Raw genomic sequence first — 27,584 nt, forward strand, 5'->3', positions numbered from 1 at the left:
CTAATTATTGAAATTTGTAAAAATTGTTGAAAAATGTATATAGTAACAACCTCTGATTTGCTTCCTATAATAAAAAAATATAAAAATCTACTCATTTTTAACAAAATATTTTAAACATTTTGACATATCAATGTTCCCAAGCGTTGTGTTCTTCTACCATGAATACTAGCGTGGATATGACGTTTTGTGTTTTAATTTCCATTTTGTGATACATTATTTATATAGAATTCACTTTAATGCAACGGGAATGCCTTCTCAGCCTTTATCGATCTATTCAAATTAAAACTATACATTCAGTGGAATAATAATAAGGATTTTAAGCTTTCCGCTCTGCATTTTCTATTTAATAATCTAAATTTCATTTTTCTATGTGGTGGTTGTTGAATTGCATATTTTGTAGTTTTGCTTTTACACTCTAATAATTCTACCATGAAAAAAAAGAGAATTTCAATGATAAAAAACATCAGAGCAATATAGCGTTTCTATCAATTCTTTAGCATGGCAGATTATTCAATTTACCTTTGAAGAAAATAAGCAGACATATTTCTGACGTTCGCATTGTGTTTATTTAACGGCGCCAAACAAGTATTATAAATTAAATATGTTGCTTGGCCACCTAACCAATTCAAACAGCTGGGTGATCGAAGAAAATACGGGGCACAGAAGAAAAACAAAATATTTTTTTGGTGACTATTGGCAACTCTGTCTTGCTTGTTGGCTAAAAATTTTCTTAGTTTTTTTGTGTTGGCTATGTAGAGATCGTGGAAATATTTACTCAATTCGATTGGATTTTATTAAAAAACCAAAATGATTGAGTTGTTATAAAGTGAAAGAATATATTTGAAGTAGTGAAGTTAAAGTAAAGCGAACGCGTTAAAGTAATTATTTTCCTTCACAAAAAAGACTTGTGTAGACAAAGCCTCGCCTCGTTGAAATTGTTATTGTTGTTATTGCTACGTACGTACGGTGGTGACAGCAAAAGTGCGCCCGCGTTCCACTAAAAAAAGGCAGTGGCAGCAGCAGAGAAGATCGCGGTCTTTTTCTCTATTGATTCTCCCCATCCACACACTGTATTTATATCTTTATCAGCTGTGGTTTTATTTTCCAAAAAATTATATGAGAAATTTTAAACAAACTTTTTCTTAACGTGACCAGTTGTTAACTTTGAAAAAGGTAATGATTTGGTTCTTTTTGTGTATGATTTAGTGTGCAAATGAAACTTTCCACCGAATGTAAAAAAAAAGAAAATTAATTTGGGATGATGGTGGATCTGTGGAATTACGTGACAAAAGTATTGAAGCAATAATAATTTGCATTTTTATTTTATTTCAGCCGTGTCCCCAAATGTCTTTGAAATTGAAAATCAAAATCAATAACAGCTATGAGTCGGAATCGGGTTGTGGTGTAAGTAGAAAAAATATAAAATATACCTTTTCTCATTCATTTTATACCAGCGGAAAAGCATACCCTCAATCATAGATATAGAATCAGCTGTTTCAAACTTTCCCAGTCATATGTATGTATTTCAGTTATTGGAAGAAACGACATGGGTACATTGTTTACGTTTACCATTTCCACCATATTTGGGGATTTTTATACCCTCCACCAAAAAAGGTATGGAGGGTATATTAACTTTGTCATTCCGTTTGTAACTCATCGAAATAATCATTTTAGACCCAACAAAGTATATATATTCTTGATCAGCGTAAAATTCTAAGACGATTTAGCCCTGTCCGTCCGTCTGTCCGTCTGTCCGTCTGTCCGTCTGTCCGTCTGTCCGTCTGTTGTAATCACGCTACAGTCTAAACGAATTAAGATAGGAAGCTAAAATTTTGCACAGATCTCTCTTTTGTCTGCAGGCAGGTCAAGTTCGAAGATGGGCTATATCGGTCCACGATATCGTATAGCCCCCATATAACGGTACCCCCCGATATTCGGTATTTTGATGATTTTAGCCACATTTTTGAACGGAATTGTCTGAAAATCCACACAAGGAGTTCCTTGTGGGTACTTTATACCTCAGCAGAGAATTATCTATATAGGTCCACAATATCGTATAGTCCCCATATAACGGTACCCCCCGATATTCGGTATTTTGATGATTTTACCCACATTTTTCAACGGAATTGTCTGAAAATCCACACAAGGAGTTCCTTGTGGGTACTTTATACCTCGGCAGAGAATTATCTATATAGGTCCACGATATCGTATAGCCCCCATGTAACGGTACCCCCCGATATTCGGTATTTTGATGATTTTACCCACATTTTTCAACGGAATTGTCTGAAAATCCACACAAGGAGTTCCTTGTGGGTACTTTATACCTCGGCAGAGAATTGTCCATATAGGTCCACGATATCGTATAGCCCCCATATAACGGTACCCCCCGATATTCGGTATTTTGATGATTTTAGCCACATTTTTCAACGGAATTGTCTGAAAATCCACACAAGGAGTTCCTTGTGGGTACTTTATACCACGGCAGAGAATTGTCCATATAGGTCCACGATATCGTATAGCCCCCATGTAACGGTACCCCCCGATATTCGGTATTTTGATGATTTTACCCACATTTTTCAACGGAATTGTCTGAAAATCCACACGGGCAGTTCCTTGTGGGTACTTTATACCTCGGCAGAGAATTGTCCATATAGGTCCACGATATCGTATAGCCCCCATATAACGGTACCCCCCGATATTCGGTATTTTGAAGATTTTACCCACATTTTTGAACGGAATTTTCTGAAAATCCACACAAGGAGTTCCTTGTGGGTACTTTATACCTCGGCAGAGAATTATCTATATAGGTCCACAATATCGTATAGCCCCCATATAACGGTACCCCCACGGTATTCGGTATTTTCATGATTTTAGCCACATTTTTCAACGGAATTGTCTGAAAATCCACAAAAGGAGTCCCTTGTGGGCATTTTACCTCCTCAAAATGAAGTGTCTATGTAGGTCCACGATATCGTATATCCCCCATATAACTGTAACCTCCGGTATTCGGTATTTTGATGATGTTAGCCACGCTTTTCGTTGGAATTGTCTTAAAATCAAAACAAGTAGTTCCTTGTGAGTACTTCACCCCCTGAGAGAGAATTGTCTACACAGGTCCACGATATCGTATATCCCCCATATAACGGTACCTCCCGATATTCGGTATTTTATGATTTGATCCACATTTTGTGGGTACTTTATACCTCGGCAGAGAATTATCTATATAGATCCACGATATTGTATAGCCCTCATATAAGGGTACCCCCGATATTCGGTATTTTGATGTTTTTAGCCATATGTTTCAACGGAATGGTCACAAGGGGTTCTTTGTACACAAGGGGTTCTTTGTGAGCACTTTACCCACCGACAGAGAATTCTCTATATAGGTTAACGATAATGTATAGCTCCCATATAACGGTACCCCGCGATATTCGGTATTTTGATGATTTTAGCCACATTTTCCAATCGTATTGTCTGAAAATCCACACACGAAGTTCCTTGTGAGTACTTTACACGCAGACATAGATTTGTCTTTATAGGTCCACAATATCGTATATCCCCCCATATATCGGCACCTTCCTATATTAGATATTTTAAGGATTTTAAAAGAATTTTTATTGGATTTTATTTTTTTTGAAAATTTTCTAATTTGTTCCAAATGGTGGAGGGTATTCAAAGTTCGGCCCGGCCGAACTTACTGCTTTTTTACTTGTTATTATCTACTTTTCTGTACGCTTCGTTGACATAGAGCACAAGGAAGCCGTAACGACGACCACCATAAATAAATTTGGGCGGTAAAAATATGTCAACTATAACGGCACTTGCATTCTGTCATATAATTGCAGTGTACGGACTAGTGATAAAAATTTGTGTAGTTAGTTCAAGTCCCGTAGAAATTGTCACTGGCTCATAAGGAGGGTAGGAACGATACATGATAGTTTGTTTATATTCCAATTTGTTTCAATGACCTTTTTTAGGTAAGGTAATGTTATTTAAATGATAATTTAATTTCAGTTTTTATATTTTTTTAATAGAAACCTAAATGTTGCAGTGAAAAAATTGTAAGCTATATTTCTGGTATGCTTATGCACGATTTTTTTGACAATCAGACTTTGTTCCTTCCTCGCTTAACAGACTGGAAAACTTAACGGAAAAGAAAACGAGTTTGTGGTAAAGAAAAGATTTGAATGAGGAAAATCTCTCCATGAAAACATGTGATTTGTCAATTCCAATTGCAACTCTCCACAATTCCAACTGGAATAATTCTTAATTATTTGCGTTCATTGGAAATGAACTGGAAATAACTATGATGAAATAGCTACACCAATCTATTAGTGTAAATATACTAGTTCTTCTTATGCCCCTGTAAAGTTTTATCTATCAATCCAAAAAGTAGTGTACACAAACATTATTTAAATATTGATCATCAATCAATTGTCAAGACGAGGTCAGAGTTTTTTTTTTTTTTTTTTAATTCTTGGTAAATTCCTCCTACCTACAAAGTATATTTCCAAACTTATCAGCTGATGCAGTTGCAGGCAGCCAGTGTCTGTGCACCCACCAAACATTTTATTATTGTTTACACATTGCATATAACCGGTTTATAAAACAACCACCTTATTTGATTTCGTATAGTTGTTATTCGTCCAAAACTTTTTTGGAATATGTTTACGTGCAAGAGTTTTCCCCTTATTTCTTTTTCTTTCGTTGATGTCTTGAGAGGAATGTAGTGTGGTGAAAATGTCATATCATTGTTGGGATTTTTATAGCCTAAATGCTCTTCCGTCTTACATTAGAATCATTACAATGCAACTAATGCAATATGATATGAATGGGCGATTACGCATAGAAAGGAAAACTGGGTTTTATGGTGGCACTAATGTCGAAATACGCCAGGAATTACTTAACTTTTCTATGACGTGAATTATTGTACGGGTATGGGTATTTTTAAAGAAAAATCGGAAGCAATTAGACACAATGATAAACTTGAATATTTTCTTTTGCGTGTTTATACCCTACACCACAATGAGATCAGGGTATTATGTCTTTGTGCATTTGTTTGTAACAGGCAAAAGGAAAAAAGATACTTCCATAGTTCCTGTTGATGATATGCATAGAATCACATCCTGAGACGATTTATGTATGTCCGTCCGTCTGTCTGCCCATGTATTTTTGTAAACAAAGTACAAGTCGCATTTATTGCCCGATCCAGATGGAATTTTGCACAATAATTTGTTTGACCCCATGGCGACCCCTATGAAATTGGAGGTAACATTTAGATATAGCTTTATTGTGCACCGAACGTGTAATATCGGCCCAAAAGTATGGAACTTTGCACATACGACCAAATTAAGCTAGGACATAAGTTTGCCAAATATGATGGAAATCGGTTCAGATATAGCTATAGCTCTCATATATATTGTTCATCCAATTTGTTTTTTTTTCCTCCACGGCTGTAATATGCACTCTGTAACAACCAAAATATATCGAGATCGGTTCAGATTTGGATATAGCTCCCATATATATCTTCGTCCGATTTGCCTTTTATTGTGCGCCAAACGTGTAATATTCGCCCAAATGGGATTGAATTTGGCACTTACGACCAAATTGGGCATAGAAACAAGTATGTCAAATTTGGTGAAAATCGGTTCAGATATAGCTATAGCTGGTCCCAAATATAATGTTCATCCGATTTGTTGCATATTTTATCCACAATCGCAAAATGCACTCTGTAACAACGAAATTCGGGGAAATATATCAAATACAGCTCAGAAATACCTTCTACAAATTTTATCGGGATCGGTTCAGATATGCATTTATGCACCAGATATATTAACATATAAGCCCGAATTGGAAAGGTACAAATGCCTCGGCAAATTTAGTAGAAATCGATTCAGAGGTGGACATTCCTCTCATATAAATCGTCTTTCGTTGTGTTTACCCAACCAAATCTATAGTTATCGTTTCTATGTATACTTAGACGAAACGAGCTTTAAAACCAAAAAAATATTCCTAGAAAAAATCAACGATCAGAGTAAAAAGCGGTCAAGTATTCTTCATAAATATTGATTGAAAAATCCAAGATTAGAGAATCAGGCTGAGCTCTTCAAAATTCACGATCATACACGATAGTCGGTCTCATACTTATTTTTTAAAGAATCATCTGAAGAAGAAGATTCTGATAGTCCTTTAGAAAAAATTATTGAGAAATTCACGATCATTGCTGCTTCACTCGGAGACCTTTGATCCATTGTGGCTATCCTAGGGAAAAAATTATAAGTGTTAATACTAAATATATAGAAGCGAAAAACAAGGAAGGGTTAGTATAGACGTATTAATAGTAATGTGATTTGCCTAGTCAGGAGATGCTTCTAGCAGACCTTTAAATAAAGATGCCTCCAACATACCAAAGATCCTATTTTTCCTGCGACATATGTTGCATCCGCAAATTAGGTGTTCCATTACCTCTACCTTTTCTTCATCCTCACAAAGTCTACAATAGTTAAGACCACTGATATCCCAGTCAAATATCTGATACTGCTGTTCCCAGTCAGTATACCTACCACGAGAGAGCAGATTGTTTTTCTCCACATTGCAGGAAAGATGATCCTAGATACCTTGCACCGGTGTCCAAGTACCATATTCTGCCAGATTCTTCGAGAAGAGCTTTTTGGGCAATTTTGACAATCCCATCAATAAGTAGATCAATCGACTAGAAGCTTCCTCAAGCTAATTCATTAGCCATTTTATTCCTCACTCTGTTGTTTTGTACTAAAACCCAATACAGCTTAATGAATTGACATATTTCAAAGAGGAATGCAACTTGAATTTATAGTTTTACGATCCATCAAATTATTGGTGTTACAGCCCTTGATTGATCTGTATTTCTGTACAGTTGAGTTATACTTTTAAAATTCTTTATGATAAATGGAATACAACAAACTTGAAATTGCCGAACTCAACATCACTTTGTACCCTTCATCATAGGGTATTTAAGTTTGTCACTCCATTTGTAACACCTCGAATAATACATCTGAGTTCCCATTAAGTATTTGTTTGTTTGTGATCAGAATGAAATTCTAAGTCGATTTAGCTATGTCTGTGTCTATTGTTGGACGATTTATATTTAAAATCGGCAATATTCACCTATCCTATAAGTAAATATAAACCCCTGTCTGCAGAAATTGTTAGTGCGGGTCAAATATTTGGTATAGTTTCTATGCTATAGAGACATTTTTGAAGAAAAAGACACATAAAATTCAAAAAGTGCATGAAATTTTTATTTATTTTGACACTATTAATTAAATGTTTAAAGATTATTTCATGCAAATGTTGACAGCGGCTACCCCTCAAATGGTATGTCCACTTAGTTCAATTTTGGCATACTCTTTCCAACATTTCGACCGGTATCCTAATGTTGTCTTCCAATGTCTCAATTGAAACTGACTCGTTTGTATAGGCATAGCCAGACAAAAAATGTTTAAAGGCATTAAATCGCACTATCTAACAGGTCCCAAACATTAAATTAAATGTTCACCGAACTTGCCTCTAAATAAGTCCGTTGTTACACACACTGTGTTGCATCCGTCTTTTTAAATCACATGTCATGCAAAGCTAAGCTCTTTTATATTGAGTAAAAAAATTAATATTATTTCGCAGTAACGCAACTTCTTTGAAGAATCGCGTTCCGATGATGTCACCAGCTCATAAATCGCAACAAACTGTGACTTTATGGGTGCATCAGTTGATTTTGCAATGCTTCTGGCTGATCTTCATTCCAAAGTCGATAATTGTACTTATTTACGAACCCATTAAGCCAAAAATGAGATTCGTCGCAGAAGACAATGGAATGGTAGAAGCGCTCAATGATCTTCCCAAACAGAGCACGCATTTTGATTATAAAATTCAGTGATATGCAAGCGTTATTCGTTCGAGCTAATTCAACCTAAAACTCATTTGTTCCTCTACGAAGAACCAGCCGATTAATTAAGCCATTCAAAAAAGCCTTTTATGTACTGTCACTTTTATTTTGCTATCTTGAGCACGTATACGGTAGAAAAGTATTTGGCCATGTACATTATTCCCAAATTTTACGGCTTTTGATTTTTTTTTTTTTTTTTTTTTTTTTTTTTTTTTGAAACAAAGTAATTTTATACTTTATTCTCACTCTTCATTTTACACCCTCCACCATACTATATAGTGTATATTAAGTTTATCATTCCGTTTAAAAGTTCTTGTAATTCTGATTTTAGAGCCTACAAAGCGATGACCGTCTGTCTGTGTGTCTGTCCGTCAGTCCGTCTGTTTGTTGTAACCTTTCAAACAAATTGACACCAAATGCTAAAATTTTGTATGCATGTGTATTTTGTCAGTAGGCTGGTTAAATTCGTAAATGAGCCATGCCGATCTTCGTTTTCGCATAGTCCCCATTGGCCTTTCGATATTTGGCATTTTGGTAACGTCAGATTTTTAAACGGAATTGTTTGAAGTTTGGTACTTAGAGTTCGTAGTGGGTTGTATCTCCTGTATCAGAACATTATCGGTATACAGGGTGAGATGAAAAAACTGCAATCAACTACAGACTGATGTCATTTCTAAGCCACTCTTCCGACAGCTGTTAAAATTATTCCAGTGACAGCTCATTATATTGTTTACAAGCGTACAAAAGCATTTTGGTGAGAATTTTCCGGAAAAAGTTATTCGTGATGGAATTCAAGCCGGGAAAGGGCCAAAATTCCGCAGAGAAACATTCGGACAGTATGTGAGGGTTTCATTGGCCGTTTGAAGCCATAATTCGTGACAGAGGTGACCAATTTGAACTACTCTAAACTTATTCTAAAATTTGATGCTATTTCCGACGTTTTTTGCTTTCATTCAATAAAATTTAAAAAAATGTAAAAATTATGGCGTTTGACTTTGTTGCAGTATTTCCACTCACCCTATAGGTCCACGTTTTCCTATAACTCTCATAGTCTGATATGTATAGTTTGTAATACGGTCTTTCTCCCGTGGCAGTAGAAAGACTGAATAGGTGCATATCGTCATATGGATGGATAGATTAAACCAAAAAAGTCTTGTATTTTATAAGCCATTTCACCGCCTACTTAATTCACAAGGTGAATGCTTCGCCTACCATATTAAGTCAAAAGGTCGTTAAGCTTTGCATTCCACCCTAGTGAAGGATTATCGGCTATGCATATTATATTCATTGAATATGGTTATTAAACTAACAGAAATAAAATAATCCCATTTAGTAGTTAGCTGCTACTTTAACAATTTATATCTTTTATTGTTGGGGGTAGGTATGTACATAGATAAAGTTGATTGGTTGAAGCACTTAGCAGTAAAATATATAATTAATGGCTGGGATGCAAAAGCAAGAAATTGTTTTTCTTCTTTTTCTAACTTCCTCCCCACCTTCTTTATTTTTGTTAAATGAAATTTCTTTTTATCTGTTAAAGGCTATAAAATAAATTCCGTTTTTTTTTTTTTGAATTAATGATCTTTACCCTTCGACATATCTCAGAGATTTAATACCCTCTCTCTATTCCTTATGTTCAGAGCAATGCTCTCTCATTTTTATGTGTGGAATTATAAAAATAAATTATTCCATTCTTCCTTTTTTGAGAGAGAGAGTGAGAGGAAGAGAGCAGAATAAACGATTTTAGGGATACAAAACAGCGTCTGTGAGTTGTTTTCGCTTTATGTTCCCTATGCCATATTGTGTGCGCCACAATTTCGATGGCACGCACATAGATAGAACACCTCACTCATACATTGGACGGATAATGTACTTCATTGGTGTTTCAAAGTGTACTCGTAGTGTGCGCGCATGCGTGGCTGACTGCAATGTGCTACTGATGCATGGCAAATGTTATTGTATTACTGCGAGTGTGTTTGTGCCAGTCACAAAAATGCCAAATACCCAGGTCATAAACTATTATAGTGCCGCGCTCGGATATACACAAATAACTGACAGTCGGGATACACCAATAACACATAAATATATTTTGTTGTTTTTATTTCAACATTGTACCCTATGAAGAAAAGCAGAGAGAGTGAGAGTATATTCGGTTGTTTTTGGGAAAAATCCCTTTTATGAAGAATTAAGGTATACACGAATATTTAGTAATGGTCTTCACTCAAAGACCGATAGACGTTTCTTTGGCCATTTTGTTTACGGAATATACACCTTTACTTCTTGTTGTTGTTGAGAGCATTGAGGACAAAGACAATACTTTATGACATATTCTTCTTCTTCTTTGAAAAAGATTTAAGCCATGTGTTCTATGTCAAAGGAGATTCTATCACAAAATTCGCATATTTGACATTGGCTAATACAGCGTTGGGTCTACCCTGCTCGCTTCTCGTTTCTCGTTTCTTTCTAATTCCAGTCTTCGATCAGTGAAAACAATGATTACAGCAGCATCTATGATGATGATCAACTCGATTACATTATAAAGCCGCCATCCTATAGCAATGAAGTAACTATTACCACTACAACACCTATGGCTCCCATTGCCAGTTTGCATGCAAACGATAGTATTTCATCAGCATCGTCGTCATCTTCGCAGGCAAGCAAAGACAGTGTTCTAAACAGCAAAGGAAAAAGAGAAATGTTGTTTGGCATTCCACTGCATTCCAGCCAGGAGTCATCGTTTGAAGGTTTTGGCAATAGTCCATTTGACAAATTGCAACGCATTTTCTATCCGCATCAACCATCGGGTCTAATTGCAGCTAATGTGGCAACAGCAGCAGATTCCAGTGAAAGTAAAAGTCAAATGGCACCACGGAAACCATCGCCCGGTAAAATCGTTTTCACCAAATTTTATGACACAATTGTGGAGGAGAATAGCTGTAATGCGGTCGACATACAAATGTCCTCCAACGATCCTGCAGTGTTGCCGCTACGCAGATCCAGCAGTTCTAGTAACCTATCAAATCAAACGGACGCAAACCCCTCATCGGAATTGTCATTTAATGGTAAAATTAAAAGTTTAAGTAAAAAGGAAGAAACCTTGAATGTTTCCTTGGAAGCACAAAATCGTTTGCCACCGGTATTGGAAACCTCATTGAATACGTCACAACAGCAATTTTCGGAATCGTTTATATTGAAAAAATACAGCAATGAAAAATCACCAGATTTATTTGGTGATGATGACGACGAAGAGGAGGCTGATGATTGTGGTGGACACGAGGAGGAAGAGGAAACCAAAGGTGAAGTACAAAATCCTAAAACGATAACTGAAGAACTAGCAGCAAATGAAGAAATCCACAAAACCACCTCGTCCACATGCCCCAATGAAACCAATAATTCATTTAGTTGTCCCGTTGATGGCAGCTTTGCCAACGATGATTGCACCATGGATTGCAGTCTAACCCAAAACAGCAGCACAGATAACTATAGCCTGTTTAGAGAAAATTGTCGCCGTGAAAGAGAAATGTTGAGGCGCATACGAAAATGTTTGGCTGGTGTTTTGCCGCCGCCATCGGTTACAATACCACAACTGGATATGTTCAATGCAGTTTTATCGCGCAAAGATGCGCTGCTAAATTTCTTTCAAAAATCACCACAAAAGGCCAATGAGCCCCAACAAGTTCAAACAAAACCCCAGAGAATACCCAGTTTATTTAAACCCACTCACAGCCTTGATGAGACCAAAACAATGCCATGGCGTGATATTTTGGGTGTAAGACAACATGGTTTAAGGTATGTGAAAAACCCGTTTCTCATTGAGAAATAAATAGTGACGACGTATTTCTTATTGTAGCTATAACCTTAACAAGGCCTCTGAAAACAATGAATATTTAAGTCTATCAATTATGGAAAGATTTATTGGAGCCGAAACAGCCTCATCATATCAAAATTCACCTTCATCGGCCAAGAAGCGCAGCACTCGAATGAAGTAAGTGCTTGCATTAATTTATGATTATGATTAATGACTGATTAATTTTATTTAATTTTCATCACACAGATTATTGTGTCAGAGTCCCGGTAATCGTTTGAGTCATTTGGCCAAACGTCGTGCCATCTTTTCTTCAGCCCATTTGGCCACGACCTCACAGAAATCCAGCACCTTATTGGGTCCCCAAATTGTGCTAGACAAAAAGTATGAACATTTTTTAATGTTTTTATTGGAAATGATATCATTATTTATTTTTATGTTAACAGGAAACCGAAGAACCGCCGCAAGGCCACACCAAAACGTATGACACCCGGCAGCAAAAAGAAAAGTGAGTACATTGGAATTATTGTTAAATTTCTGTCAGATGGGCAGATATTTGGGCTTGGGTCATGATAGTGGAAAGGAACGACAAAGTGGTATTTAAAAAAATACAAATCTTTTCAAAAAAAGCTTCGCTTCTAATTCCTAGTCAGATGGCCGTTAAAGCTTGTCAAGTGTCGCTAAATCGATAGCCATTCTTGATTGCAAGAAAACCCTCCTTGAAATGCGAAAATGCATTAAGCTTTGATGGGTCCCAAAACATAGAAACATATTAGCAATGACTAATAAATTAGAATTAGTGATTCTCAGTCGATTAATCTGCCGATCGATGAGACTGTCAGCTGCTTCAAAAAGCTCTCATCGAAAAATATATACATATGATGACACTTGAAAACCAGTTGGAAGGTATAGTGGACATCTATTAGGTTTTATATTAATTTAAAGCATGTAAGGCATCTGGCATACATGGAAAAAATTGGAATAGAACATACAGCAACCTCAAATAATAATGATATTCTATTTTTAGAAGATTTCTGGAAGATAAAACTGATTGAAAGGTATCTGGCCGGTAATATTGAGAAAAAGAACCCGCTCCCCTCTATTTTTTAGAATATCTAATCTAAAAAAGTGGACTAGAATAGGAATATTGGAGAGATTTAAAACCAAAGGGCCTGACCTCAAAATGGAATTAACAGTGGTCTACACTACTGTAGACTATACGAGGATGAGGAAGCCCCATGTTATCAAAAATGACACAAAGTCTTTTTAGGAGGTGGGAGATCAAAATTCAGAGGTTGAATCCAAATTTCTCTGTAAGCTTGCGAAAACGCATCTTCTTGATACTGGCTACCCTACTGCAAGCCCTTTTTTCTTTCTCGTTTCTTTTGTCACCTCTACTTATTCTTCCTAGGAAGAACATTTTGGTTCAAGGGTCTCCGAAAGACATCGACTGCCGTGTAGCTGCCTATTCTTAAACAAAAACAGACCCAATATAATGCATACCATATTAAATATGTCTACTTCTTCTTTGTATGTTATTGTCCCCAATGAAAATACAATGGACGATATGATGTCCATATTCAGTTCTTGCATCATAATCTATACCGAGCAATTAATGTTCGAATTACATGAGATTGATTGGATTCTACTTAAAACGAATATTAGAATATTAGTTTTGTCTGGATCTGTTTACGCAGAAGCAATGATTTTTTTATACAAGCAGATAACCGATGACAATACCTTCTTCCCAAGTATATTAACCAAAAATTGGTCATTAGCCTGTGGTTGAATCTCCTGACAACATTAATCAAAATTTACATGTCATTATCCCAACACAGTAGGAACCTAGTATAGATCCCAAGGTTGTACAAAGTCTGGCACCGGGAGTTTCTTTGTCATTGGTTAAAGGACAAGTAGTTGCCTTCTTTGAAACCATTGTGTTTATACTTGAGAAGAGAGAAAGAAATGGAAAAAAGAGATATAGTATATAGAGATATGAGAGGTGGTGAAATAAGTCTTTGTTGGAAAAGTAATTCTCATGTCTCGCTTTCGCCCCATTGTTTTCTCGTTTGATAATTTTTGCTAGTTCCGCATCAAAGATGTATTCCAGGTATTTGAGCATTAACTCTCCCAAGTATAAGTCATCTGTTGAAAGACATTGGACAGGATGTACTGTTAACAGTGTAGTAATCCTTGATCTTTAAAAGTTTCGTTATGTATAAAAGTCGTCCAGAAGGTTTTAAATATATTATTCAAAGACGCTAAAAGGACGTGTATTTAGGGAAAAATTTTTTGGAGCTTTTTCTTATGTTGGAAGGTCCTGGAGTTTTGGTATATTGAAGACTCATATGTATAGAAAATATTTTAGAACAGTGTTGGCATGTTTGTTCGGGATACCATAGTATTTTATTGTTGCAAAAGGTGAGGCTTAATCCCATTTATGTTGTTTTTATAAAAACAACATTTGTTTATTAGTGGAGAACGATGGTCATGTTTACCAGGGGGTAAGGCAGGGAATACCTAGGTTTCGGAAAGAGCCACCAATCCTCATCAGTTGCCTTCTTTTGTCTGGGATATTCTCCCCAGTTATTTTAAAAATAACTCCAATGATAATTTTCTTTTACCCAAGTGGCGAGATCGTGCTCAATAGAAGAGGAACCAAAGAATTACAAAAAAAAATAAAATTCTTTTTCAAAAATCTTCTAAATCTTACAACCGCCCTTATAAACATTTTCATCTTTCTCCACTTGTTATGATTTCGTTTTACATGAGTGAAGTAGCATAACAATGTAAGTTGCTTGTGTCTGTTACAACAAAAACCCCTTCTTCGACCGAACCTTGTCTATTAATAGAACAGTGTTGGCATGTTTGCTCGCGATACCATGGTATTTTGTTGTTGCAAAATGGTCAGACTGAATCCCATTATTGTTGTTTTTATAAACAACAATATTATAGATAGAAAAACTCTGGAGGATCCTAGAACTTTACAAATCATGACTATCCGTCGACACCAAATATAATCAAAGTCCTTTTATCAACTTTCAGCTCGCAAAACTCCAAGTTCATCGGCACGTAAACGTTTGTTCCGCAATGACATCATTAAACCGGGACCATCAAGAGAAACCTCGAAACGCGCGCTATTCCAAAGTCCCGCCAAACATGTACAACAGCAGAGAGCATCGCTGCCCAAACCACCCCCAATGAAACCGGAATTAGCAAATCGTGTGGAAAAGTCCAAACGTGCCTTGCTTTTTACCCCAGAAAAACAGCAACAGCAACAAATCAGTGGCCAACAAAAAACCAATAACACATCAACTGCCACAACAGAAAATACCTATTTTGCACCATACAACAGTTCACAGCTAGAATCGTTACTGAAACGTAAACGAAATCCCTGTGATGATGCTGATGACGTTGATCTGGCAATGCAGAATAGTAAACTCATGAAAACAGGTAGCTCCGGTCTAACACCGCGAGCTTTGAAAATTAAAAGCCAAAGTTTTTGCATTGGGGCTGGTTCCTCATCAGCAAAACAACAATTGCCAAGTGCTTCTGCTTCGAATCGAGGCATGGCCACAAATGTCAGTTGTTCGAGCATAAGCAGCAGTAATAACCAATCATTGGCGAGGGCCAGTTCGATAACATCACTAGGTGGTGGGTCGAAACTGCAAAAATCCTATTCGGAAACAACGGCCTCGTCGAATAGTTTGACTGAGAACCAGAAGAAGAAATTATTGTGGGCTGTATCACAGGCACTGCAGGAACGCAAAATTACAGCCAAACATGAGAGCTTCAAACAGTATGCAGCAATTTTGGCACGTGTCGTTAGGAGAATATTCCAGGAATACTATCAGAAAAACAGTACAAGTAATAGTGAAACTATGTTGAGGTATGTAAACGAATTAAATGCAAAAATAGTTCTTGTAATGATATTTTCATTTGCTTCCGTTTAGATTGGCCAAAAAGTATGTTTATAATGTAACAGCTGGTGGCACAGCCGACGACATTTATCTTCAGGCAAAATCCCAAATCGATGATACCAAACGTCAATCCACCTCCCGCCTATCCGGCTATATTGGCCCTGAAGAATATCAACAAATGAAAAAACAACTCTCCCAGCAATCATCATCGCAATCTCTGTCACAAGCCTCATCTTCATTTAGCCATAAAGTTTCGTCGCTCAACATATTCAATGGAGACAGTTCGTTTGATTCCTTCGGGCCGATTAGTCAAAACACCTCTGGCTTTTGTAGTGGCAACAATACGGCAATGTCACAGACAAATAGTTTCTTGGGTCAAATATCACAAGATGTTATTATCGAAACATCGCAATCATCCAATACTAGAAGTGGGAAGAAAATGATTGATCCTAATAAAAGCCTGCCAAACAGCTCTTCGAAAAGTAATATTTATGCTGATGCTCTGAGAGAGAATATGGACTGTGATGTAAGGAATTCGGCACAAAAGAATTTTACCGGCAAAGACCAACGCAATATGATAACATATGCAGGTACGGGCGGTGGTGGCTCGGCCGTTAAGGCCCACACTCAATTGGTCACAGAAATTATCACAAATAGTGCTAAGGCTCGACGACAAATAACATTTGATGCATAATGTTGGAAGGTGTGGTGCGGCGCTACTTCTTTAAATTATTCGTTTTTTCATTACGGCTAGTATTAAGGCAAAACAAAGGAAGCAAAGGAAGAAAAAATAGGAATCGAAAAATATATGTTGTTGGCATTCTATGGAAGTTTATTTGTTCTCATGAACAATGATATAGTGTAAAATTTAGTTAATTGTTTAAAATAGCTTTTAAATAAATTTCAGTTTTATATTACTAACAAACTTAGTGGATCGAAAAAAAATACGCAAAATTGGAAACACTGCAAAACCCTAAATATCTTTCAGTGTATCGGCATTATTTTTGTTTCGTTTTTGAATTTTTTTCTTTTTTTGTGGTGTGAAACCCAGGCGATCTCTAAAAGTTAAATTTATTTACTAGTTGATCCATCAACATCATCATCATTATTGGGGAAACTATTTCCATCAGAGTGCACCGCACACATACCTTAGATTGTATTTTTTCATTATTATCGTTTTGGCACCCTTCTTGCGTTGTTGTACTGTGAACAAATGCACACAACAAAACATTTTCATTATTTTTTTTTTTTTTCTATTTTAAAAACATTGCAATATTCTTAAAAAAAACTAAAAACTAAAATTATATATTTTACTGACCCTAGTGAATATTAAGATTTACCAATTACACAAATTTTTTAAAAATTGAATTATCAATAAAAAAAACTTTTCCATTACTGTGAATGTGGTGTGGCGTTTTAATTTTATCTATAATAAGAAAATGAAAAATTGTAATAGTGTGCTTATCAAATAGAAAGACTGAAAATTGTACAAACAAATTGTGAGTGGAACGTATCTGATTGATATCGGGCGCATCTATAGGTTGCGGATAGTGGAAAGCCCAGTAGATATATTGAGCAGGTGCGAATTGAATAAGTAGGCGCGGACAGTCAGCGGATCTGAAGGGATAATCTCGACTTAAATATTCGAGTAACAATGATCCATAGACTGACGAGGCGATGTTTCGGCATTCCTAAAATAATTTCTGTACTGGTCCACACATAAAAATGACCCGATAATGTCTGGGTGTTATGCGGCGACGTTCCCATCAGTGTACCAGGTTTGCAGTTTGGGACCGACTGTATTCTGGCGTAGCAATCAAGAAGTCAGCCGAAATGCAAACTTGTGACTTTAAACATATAAATACGCTTCATACGTTTCGATCGCTCGTGAGCTGAACATATCGCAATATTCTATTCGGCAAATATTGAAAAATGGCCGAAAGTGGTGGCCTGAAGAAAACATTCGTTGTCCAGCAGCAAACAAAATGATCGTGCTTACTTGCCAAAGATGTCAGCTGAAAATGGTTGAACCCCAGAATTCATGCGCCGGCCATGGTGATAGTGTGGGCCGCCATAACAGTCTATGGTCGCTCCCCGCTCGTATCAATCGATCGATCATAATAAATACCGAATATTATCGCGAAAATATTCTGGGGGTCATCTCAAAATCTCCGGATACCAATTCGTTGGACTATTGTGTCTGGAATATTTTCAAAAGCATGGTTGGCAATAGATATTCACAAAGTGTCGATCACCTCAAGTAAGCGCTTCGCCGGGAATGGGCCAAAATACCGCAGAGGAACATTCGGGCAGCGTGTGACGGTTTCATTGGCCAACAAATCTAAATTTATTCTAAAATTTGATGCTATTTCCAACATTTTTTGCTTTCATTCAATAAATGTAAAAATTATGGCTTTTGACTTTGTTACAGTTTTTTAATCTCACCCTGTATATCGATAGTCAAACGGCCCTTAAAGCCATCAAGTCAAGTGCCATTAAACCGAGAGCCATTCTTGACTGCACGAAAGCCAACCTTGAAATACATGACTCATTAAGCATTGTTGGGTTTCTTGACATTGCAACATAGTGGGGAGTGGTAACGAATTGAGACTGTTTAAACCACCAATAAGCTTTTATATCATCTAATTCAAAAAGTCTCTCATGGAATAACCTGGAAGATGGCACTTAGTAGGTTTGATGTAAGACTGGTCACTGAATGAGAGTGTTCCTGACTTCTACTGTAGACTATGTATGATATAGAGAGGGACGTCCAACGCTATAAGAGAGATAGCCTCTAAAATCTAGATCAAGAAGCCTATCAGGCCGATCTGAGTGACATTCAAACTGATGAAGTCACAGATCTCATCGAAAATTTCAGTATGAATGTCGTCCTCAAAGTCCACCCTCCATCAATTACAGCTGAAAAACGTCAGCTGCCTACAAAAAAACAAGGTAATTGGGAGCAATGCCCACCCCATTCACTCCAGAAGATTTTTGGTTATGGTTATGGTTGGTTTTGGAGTTAGAACCGGATTAGCAGAAATCAAACAAAACATATGAAGTTGTTACAACAGCAACTGTAGACTATGTGAAGCTGAAAAATAGTAATAGGCGATTGAACACTTACTATGCAGATATCTCATGTTATCCAACAAGAGACATATGCTATTTGACAGCCGGAAGATAGACATGTCAAAGTTCATTTCAGACATATATCCCATCATCATCTACAAATTTGCTTAAAGGTAGACCAACCTGCTACCTATACTTCTCTTTCTCATTTCTAAATTTCTTCTATCCCCATCAACTTTATTCTTGATAGGAAGAACACTGGATCAAATGTCTCCGAGATATGCAGTTTGTGACTACCCTGTTGCTGCGCATCCTTAAACAAAACCATCATGAGTGGAGAAGCGTTAGCGAGAAGTGCACATTTTTTGAGTGCTAAGAAATTTTTCTAATCCCCATGTTATACCTGTCCAAGACATAGACCACAAAGGTCTTTCACGATCAACAGAATAGATATATCTTAGTCAGAATGCCCTTAAAAATTATGTTTCCAAATTTCAATAGCAATTTCAAAAAAATAGTCAAATCTGAGTAAATTAATGCTTCTTTTTTGTCATTAAAAATGCTCCCCAATTAGATGTTGCCTTTTTAATAACCAAATCCCAAATTATTTTTTATGGCAAATATTCTGGCTTTATACTTGAAGTATTGAAAATTATAGCCACCTCTTTCCCATGTCCATCTTAGATTACAGAACTAGGGAGATGTTAGTTTGTTAAATTTCATGATTGATGGCATAATTCATTGTTTGTGTCAGCCAAACTTTTGTTTCAACATTAGGCTTAGTTGACAGTACCTTATCTAGTATAACTCTGGCCCTTCCGGAACGTAGGGCGTTGTTAATGCAAATGAATATTGTGTTAAAAATTATTTTAAATTGTACACTTTTCAATACTTTTATATAAGTAATTATATATTTTATATCATATCATTTAATACACATATTTAATAGCATAATTATAATTTAACAAATTCGCTTAAACAAAAAAACACTAATGGTAGTCGATTATTTTATTTACGCCAATATTGCGCTAATTTATGAATTTGTTCGACCAAAGCAGGCATAACAGCTGTAATCGAAATATCCAACAGGCCTTGCAAATGTTGGACAGCTTCTTCGTCGGTTAGACCCAATTGTAAATTATCTTCTACTTTTTTAACTGCCTTATCGGGTTCCAAAGCAATATCGGGCACCGAAGCATCCACCATTAAAGAGAACAAATTCAAGACAACATTTGCATGACGTCTCAAATGCAAATAGGCAGTGTAACATTGTTTGCGAAATTCATGATGATGTTCCGATGTGACACCACCCATCGCCTCAACCATTTCTTTGCTTAGCTTCATGGGTGGTGGCATTGGTTTGGGGTCTCTACCGAGGATGTAACCAAAATCTATGTGAAATAGTTTGCCATTTGTGGTCAAAAGTAAATTATCCAAATGACGATCTCCCACACCTGAAAAAAAAAAACATAATTTTAATAATTAAAAAGAAACTCAAAATTCCTTGGTATTGATTTACCCAACAAATAGGTAATGACACAATAGCCAGCACAACTTTTTATATAGGTATCCATGGTTTCCGGCATAATACCATATGGTGCCGAATCACAGGGATTGTGTTTCCTAAAGAAATTCAAAATGCTGCCTTCTCGTGCCAAAACATCAGCCACTGTATAGGAATCGATGTACTGTAGAAAACCATGTTTTGAACTTGTTGCCAAAACTTTGTAAGGTGTCAATTTGAGATCTAGATTTTCCCGCCGCAATAATTTGTCCATCAGTGTAATCATTTGTAGGATCAATTGATCCTGCCTCAAGTCATCACCATGTTTAAAAATTGCCACATATTCATGTTGAGCGATCGATGTAACAAATGTCAATCTGGAAAAAGGAATTAGAGACTTTTTATATTCTTTACAATTAAAGTTATGACTAAATTTGCTATCCTCAAAATCGTAAACATTTGATGGTATTCTATCCTCAAAGACTGCTGATTTAATTTAAAAGGTGAGCCAATATTAAAAAATCAGGAAGTACTATAATTGTATATTGCATAATTGTAATTAAGCTTACAAAAGAATTTGATGATTAGATTAGGGCATAAAACGCCACCACCTATACCTTCATCCATCTTGGAGCCTTCTGTATGTATATACCAGACAGTCCAGAGGCAGTTTGCCACCATCCTCCAGGTTCCCAAAGTATCAACGCACTACTAGCTGCTTGGAATTAAGCTAAAATATCCAATGTTTGGCAAATTGTGGAGCTTTGTTGTCGGAGGGCGATAAGACGTCCACAACAGCAGCAGTCGAAGTAGGATTGGTTTTTTGGAGGGTGTCTTTTTATAATTTTGTCTTCCACACTGAGACTCTCCCCCTAGACCCGCTGACTGTCCGCGGTTGCTTATTCAATTTGCAGCCCCGAATTGAAAAACACGAGCTGCCCCGACAAACCCAGAGTAGTTTTGGCTCAATTACGATCCGGATGGTACAAGCGCCTAAATTCCTATTGGGCCCGGATTAACAGCGACTTGGACACTGCCCACACAGGTTGCATCCTTTTTGAGACTGGACTTAGAGGTAGAAGCAGATTGAATGGAGTCAGAAAATGGAAACAGAACGAACACAGCTGTATGAGCTGCTATGCTCCCTGAAGGCGGAAGTATGGGAAATATGGATGGATACCAATGTAGGATAAAAGTATCTGGCAAAATTTCAAAGCTCAATCTTTTTTTCTAATGGTTTCATAGATACTATTGTATTGTCACTCTACATTTATGAAAGCACCATAAATTTGATAAAGGCTATAAAATGCTATGAACTTAATTCCCAAGAAAAATTTAATACTTCTTTAAGTTTTCAGTTAAAATGTTCAAAAAAAAATGCTCTTCCAGAGTCCCAAAGCATAAGTGCCAGATTTCCATTACTAGCATTTCGTTAAACGACATTCCCATAAACTTACTTTGCTGGCATCAATGCACTCTTGAACAACGATGTCTTCGAGGGCACAATCTTCGTTATATAAATCTCCGGATCCAAGGGGAATGGTATTTGCTCGAAATTTGTAAAATTTATTTTAAACGTATCTGCCTCTGATAATAATTTCTGGAATTTCTCCGTTTTCTTATTACGATTTCCCGGCTCTTTGGCGACAATTTTCACCAAACGTACCAGCTCGTCGATGAAACGTTGTTGTTTTCTCAAATTATAGAATATGCCACGTAAATAGAAATTACCATTCTCCAAAACTTTAAGGAACATTTTCAATACCATATCATACATTTCATGTACACTTTCGTCTTGCTTGCGAATCGATTCACAATCTTCCACTTCTATGGAGAGGTACCAATACAAATAATTGGCCAATGTGGGGTTTCTACTGGCCCGTTGTATTAGGAATGTGGCTAGATTAGTTGCGGTATTGGTGGTCATGGTTGAATATTGGACATTTGTGTTATTATCACTCATCAAAGTATTTGATACATCGGATGGTAGGGAACCTATTGAGGTCTCATTGTCATCGGCCAGCGAAGAATTTACAGATATTGCCATGGGCATTGTTGTGGAACGTTCTATTTGAACACCGGGACGTTGTATGCCACTACGTTGAGTTGCAATTAAAACGGAGGATGTACTACCCATTGTGCCACCAACACTTCCACCGCCCACACCACCACCACCACCTCCAACACTCAATTCCGAGCACAAGGAACTCTGATCAAACAACGTAGAATTGTCATCCAATGAACGTACTATGTCGCGGTCAGGAAACAGTCGTTTGTGCGATTCTATAATATCCGAAAAATTCTCATATTTCAAAGCCTGTACGAGTTGTAATAAATACAGTAGCAGGTCTTCGTCTGGTGCCTGTGCCAAGCGACTAATCGCATATTTGCGTACATGAGGATGTTTAAAACTTGGACTTAACAGCTCCAAGGCATCTTCCACATCCATGGGAGCCCATTTGTTTAGAAGTATTAAGGCCTGCTCTACTTCTCCGGGTGTCTCCCAATTGATACATTTTAGGAATTTTGTCAATGCCTTTTTGTGAGAACTCAAATAGAAACGGAATTTCCACAGTAAATCTTGTTCTTCGCTATTCAACACACATGTTGGTGGATATCGATAGACGATTGTGTGTAATTGATCACGAATGCTGGAAAATGGAAATAGAGAGAGAGGTGAGAAACATTGTAGAGGGGAAATTCTAAAATAGTCACATACCTTGCTGTTGGTTTGGCATCACGATCAGATATACGAGACCTTACAGAACGAGCCAGACGATGATGTTTTCTTTCGACGAGATTTTCCTGCAAACGAGTAAGAATATTTTTTGATGAGGACATACAGGGTGAGATGAAAAAAACTGCAACCAACTTCGGACTGCTGCCATTTCTAAGCCTCTAGTCTAAAAACTGTTAAAATTATTCCAGTGACAGCTCATTATATTGTTTACAAACGTACATAAGCATTTTGGTGAGAATTTTCCAGAAAAAAAAGTTATTCGCGATGGAATTCAAGCGTGATGGTGTGATTTCTTTATATTTGGTTGGAAAACCACAAGTGGCTATCGTTAAAAAACTCCAGATTTTAACTGTGAATAAATCTTTTGTGTTTCGTACCATCGCTCGTTACCGTAATACGGGTGGCGTAGCCCGAAATCAAGGAAGTGGACGGAAGAAAACAGCAACATCAGCAGAAATGGTTCGAAAAGTAAAGAAGCAACTTAATCGAAACCCGCGTTGCAGTGGCCCAAAAATGGCTCGTAAACTGAACATATCCCAATATTCCATTCGGGAAATATTGAAAAATGAGCTCGGTGTAAAGCCATTTAAATTCCAAAAAGTGCAAGAACTTACACCGCAACAGAAATAAAATAGACCCAAAAGAGCTAAAGAGTTGCTTGGCCGAAAGTGGTGAACTGCCGAATTTGGTTTTCTCCGATGAGAAATCATTCGTTGTCCAGCAGTTTGTAAACAAATAAAATAATCCGCTCGTGTTTACTTGCCAAAGAGGTCAGCTAAAAATGTGCACCTTCGGTTGGACACCAGAACTCAAGCGCCGGCCATGGTGATGGTGTGGGCCGCCATGTCGCTCTCCGCCCGTATTAATCGACCGTGGCATCAGAATAAATGCCGAATATTATCTCGAAAACATTCTAGAGTGTGTATTAAAGCCTTGTGCACGCAAACATTTTGGCCGCAGACCTTGGACATTCCAACAGGACTCAGAACCATGGTACTTAGCAACCGCCACCCAAGAATGGGTGTCGATCACCTCAAGCAAGCGCTTCGCCGGGAATGGGCCAAAATACCGCAGAGCCACATTCGGGCAGCGTGTGACGGTTTAATTGGCCATTTGAAGGCCATAATTCGTGCCAAAGGTGACCAATTCAAGACAATCTTAACTTATTCTAAAATTTGATGCTATTTCCGAAATTTTTTCCTTCCATTTAATAAAATTTAAAAAAGAAATGTTGCAGTTTTTTATCTCACCCTTTATAAGTAAAAAATATTAATCGACAACGTCCCATACTGATTATATTAAAAATTAATTATTTTAATAATAACAGCAACAATAATACACTTGCTACTTCTCACCACACATTGTTTGAAGGACTTATTGTTATATCGCCACTTGCGAAAGAATTTGATCTTTAATTTTATCAAAATCATAAATTTCTTGAAATACGAGAGACATTTCGAATAAGTTATGTTTTCAATTTATAATTAACAATTCGTTTGTTAGTTGTTTCGTATTTGTCGTCTAATAAAACGTTTATATTCGTTGTAGTACAAATGTAGTAATGAAACACAAATTCAATTTTGGCATCGATTTCAGTTGCTTTTTCCACTTTTTCATGTTTCCTACCATGTTGTAGACATTGAAGATAACGGTCACAGAAAGTCAAGACCAAGAGCTGAAGGTCATTTGGTTATTCTAAATAAGGTCAATTATGGGGCTTTCTTCTACTTTGTTGCACGTGGCTGAAACCACAATGGTTAAATATAAAAAGCAAATACATAAAAGCCTAGCATCAATGGTAGTAACGTAACTATAAATAAATTATATTTTTAAAAAACTTTCTTACCTGCAATATTTCGGAATCTGGAACTGTTACTAACTTTGGTTTATTGAGGAATTTATAGTTTTTATCGCCCTCTGGCTCAAAATAGACAATGGAATACTGTAAAGATAAAATATTGTCTCAGATATGCATTAAATCACCCATGGATCTATTTTACTCACCGTAAAACAATCATCAACGACCACTGTGGGAAATTCAATCATTAAATACATATAATCAGACATTCGTTTTTCCCGTTCATTGATTAGCTCTATTTCACGGAATGTTAAACGATCCAGCCAATCGACTTTCTGCACCTGACCGTTACGATGTTTTTTCGCCAATTTACCCAAACGTTGCATTTGTGATTTCGAAGAATCTTTACCCTTACCGGGAGTTTTTGAAGGATTACCGCCATCGCCCTCAACGCCAAGCCACACACGCAAATCGTACATGCCCTGACGGAACATACCGTTTTTACCAAACAATGATATCGATGTTCCACCAATAACTGATGTCTGACCAGCGCCAGCACAATCCAGTATGGTCAACACCAACATTGCTGTCCTTGGTAAATCGGAAAATTGCAAAGGTAACGTGACCCACTCATTCCAGCTCCATCGTTTGGTAAATGCCTTATATGAGGTGGTAACCGGAAGACAATAGGGTCGACCCTGATTGAAAATTTGTAGGCGCACCTGAAATGAAGGACATTCTTCGGAATAGAGACCGGAGAAACGTAATATGGGATCTTCGAGTAGTTTTTCATAATCTGGTTGGCGTTTTTTCTTCCCCTCTAGGGTACCACTGAAAGCGATAATTTTAATGAATTATTGATCTTTAGTTACGTTCCCATTTTACATACATTTTTATTTGCACCAATTCATTTAATGATGAACTGTAAATATAGCGAAAATAATCATTAGGCTGATCCATCGCTATATTTCGCTGATTTTCCCAAATTATTTCCACAAAGAAAACCCTTATTCACCAGCCAAGTAAGAAAAAACAAAACATAATGTCCAATAAAAATTACACAGAAAACAAAACGTTCAAGTTTACGAATGAGTAGAGAAAAACAAAACAAAGGAGAAGACCAAATAAAAGTTAAGAGCAAGGTAGATGTACTAGGTAATCGCATCAGCCCAGCTGATGGCACCATTAAATGTCAAAACAAATTGTTGTAATGAAGAATTCGCCCTAAATGAATGCAACAACAAATTTGTTTATGTTGTCTTCCCTAAAAGTACCTTTTTATAATGTTTCAAATAATTTAAGAGCAAGTTAAGAGTGAAACCAGTAAAAAAAAAATAAAAGAAAATGAAGGAAGGAGGTTAGAATGGAGTGCAGCTTTAAGAATTAAGTTAGCCTCAACATCTAAGATTCCCATAGTGCAAGAATTCGACTCTTGTAATTTGCAGTTCCGGAAAACTTTTGGTTTAAACCAGTAAAATATAGTCATTATAAGTTTCTTGGTTTAAAAAATATCGCAATACTACAATTAATACTTATTTTACTCTTATTTGTTTTACAATAAAAACTTTTATTGCGACGTTCGTTTACGACGAGAGGCACACAAAATAAAATGTAAACAAACACCTCGTTTCTGATTGGTTGAAACAAATTTGCCGCAACCTTTAAATGTCATGGCGAATCTATGTTTTTCGCCTTAGATGCCAATTTTGACATTTGAGGGGACCACAAAGGTTGCTTTGTTGTAGCAATTCGCCGATGCGGTTACCTGTTAGATCTACCTTGGTTAAGAGTAACGAAATCAGCTGGGTTATTCATTAAAAGGAATACGGGGAACTAGTTATTGATAAATATTTTAATCGTTCCATTTATATGCAATTGGCTTTCAGCATTAAGTATACATTTCTTGCAGTGGTATGCCCAAGTTCAAAAATTAAAAATTCTAATCGTATGATTACAATGAAAAACCATTCCCATTTTACCTGGTATATATTTGACAATGGATGACAACAAATTTATCTCTCCTTTAGTATTATTTTTGAGTGGAATGATAACAAATAAATTGAATTATAGCTTTGTTCCCTACTTTTTACTCGAAAATTACCGTAAAGGTATTATTATGTATGTGCATGCATTCCTTTCAATTATATTGGGAAAAAATTAGATATTATTCAAATTCTGTTATAATCAAAAGGCTTATGGACAAAATTTAGACTTTTTGTTTCGAAATAAATATTTAGAAATATATAAAACATGATTTTGAAAAGAAATTTAGACCATTAATTGTTCACGCTTTCTTTTCATTTATTTAAAATTAATGCAAAAAGTTGTTGTTGTAGCAGTAGTACATGCAAGTGTTTGCGTTCTGCTAATCTGGTTCCAGCTACAGGTTTAGAAACTCGGCTACTTTAATGGGCTATAGCCAGAGATCTTCAGGAGTGAGTTGGGTAGGTTTGGCTGTGCAAAGTTGTTTTGTTTGTAGCATTTAATATTATATTTCATTACTTTTCATTCCTATTTTCAACACACAAAATAGTTAAAAATGTTTAACTTTGAAATTTTGTACACCCGACGTATTTGAGAACTCTCATATATGTTTTATTTGTGTGGTGAAAAACGAGTCGACCGAGTACGTCGAATTTTAGGTTACTCTGTAATACTTAAAAACTAAATAAAAGTAAATTCAGTTCAGTAAATACTCTCCGATTTTTTTCCAGATGTAGGTATTTGTACTCTGATTCCGGGAAGTATTTTTTCTAGACCCTATTACCAGGATATTTGACCCAAAAGTCCGGAAGCAAACCTGGTATAGATATGAAAATACCTA

At 36.6% G+C, this 27,584-nt stretch overlaps 2 protein-coding genes across 2 annotated transcripts; one reads left to right on the plus strand and one right to left on the minus strand.

Annotated features, from left to right (window-relative positions):
- Nucleotides 1–709: 709 nt before the first annotated feature.
- LOC101894085 (uncharacterized) lies at nt 710–17,048 on the plus strand. The gene is made up of 8 exons (XM_005179240.4): nt 710–1,173; nt 1,333–1,404; nt 10,395–11,710; nt 11,772–11,906; nt 11,976–12,110; nt 12,173–12,234; nt 14,772–15,615; nt 15,680–17,048. Exons 2-8 carry the CDS (start codon nt 1,345–1,347, stop codon nt 16,338–16,340), a joined length of 3,213 nt encoding a protein of 1,070 aa, XP_005179297.1. The 5' UTR covers nt 710–1,173; nt 1,333–1,344; the 3' UTR covers nt 16,341–17,048.
- A 2,534-nt stretch (nt 17,049–19,582) lies between these two features.
- Nucleotides 19,583–25,856, minus strand: LOC101893911 (phosphatidylinositol 3-kinase catalytic subunit type 3). The gene is made up of 7 exons (XM_005179239.4): nt 25,650–25,856; nt 24,967–25,591; nt 24,809–24,904; nt 22,942–23,027; nt 21,680–22,873; nt 20,238–20,599; nt 19,583–20,172 (listed from the first exon to the last, which is right to left on the minus strand). The coding sequence occupies exons 1-7, from the start codon at nt 25,718–25,720 to the stop codon at nt 19,727–19,729; spliced, it is 2,880 nt and encodes a 959-aa protein (XP_005179296.1). The 5' UTR covers nt 25,721–25,856; the 3' UTR covers nt 19,583–19,726.
- Nucleotides 25,857–27,584: the final 1,728 nt, after the last annotated feature.

The sequence above is a fragment of the Musca domestica genome, unplaced genomic scaffold (genome assembly GCF_030504385.1).
Source record: "Musca domestica strain aabys unplaced genomic scaffold, Musca_domestica.polishedcontigs.V.1.1 48, whole genome shotgun sequence".
In the NCBI taxonomy this organism is placed as follows: Eukaryota; Metazoa; Arthropoda; class Insecta; order Diptera; family Muscidae; genus Musca; species Musca domestica.

Excerpts from the sequence above, each read along its gene's own strand:
- LOC101894085 (XM_005179240.4), top strand. The coding sequence starts at position 1,345 with ATGTCTTTGAAATTGAAAATCAAAATCAATAACAGCTATGAGTCGGAA. Across the intron at positions 1,405-10,394 it reads AGTCGGAATCGGGTTGTGGT|TCTTCGATCAGTGAAAACAA; the intron begins GTAAGTAGAAAA and ends TTCTAATTCCAG. Across the intron at positions 11,907-11,975 it reads AAGCGCAGCACTCGAATGAA|ATTATTGTGTCAGAGTCCCG; the intron begins GTAAGTGCTTGC and ends TTCATCACACAG.
- LOC101893911 (XM_005179239.4), bottom strand. The coding sequence starts at position 25,720 with ATGGATCAGCCTAATGATTATTTTCGCTATATTTACAGTTCATCATTA. Across the intron at positions 25,592-25,649 it reads GAATTGGTGCAAATAAAAAT|TGGTACCCTAGAGGGGAAGA; the intron begins GTATGTAAAATG and ends TATCGCTTTCAG. Across the intron at positions 22,874-22,941 it reads GATGCCAAACCAACAGCAAG|CATTCGTGATCAATTACACA; the intron begins GTATGTGACTAT and ends TCCATTTTCCAG.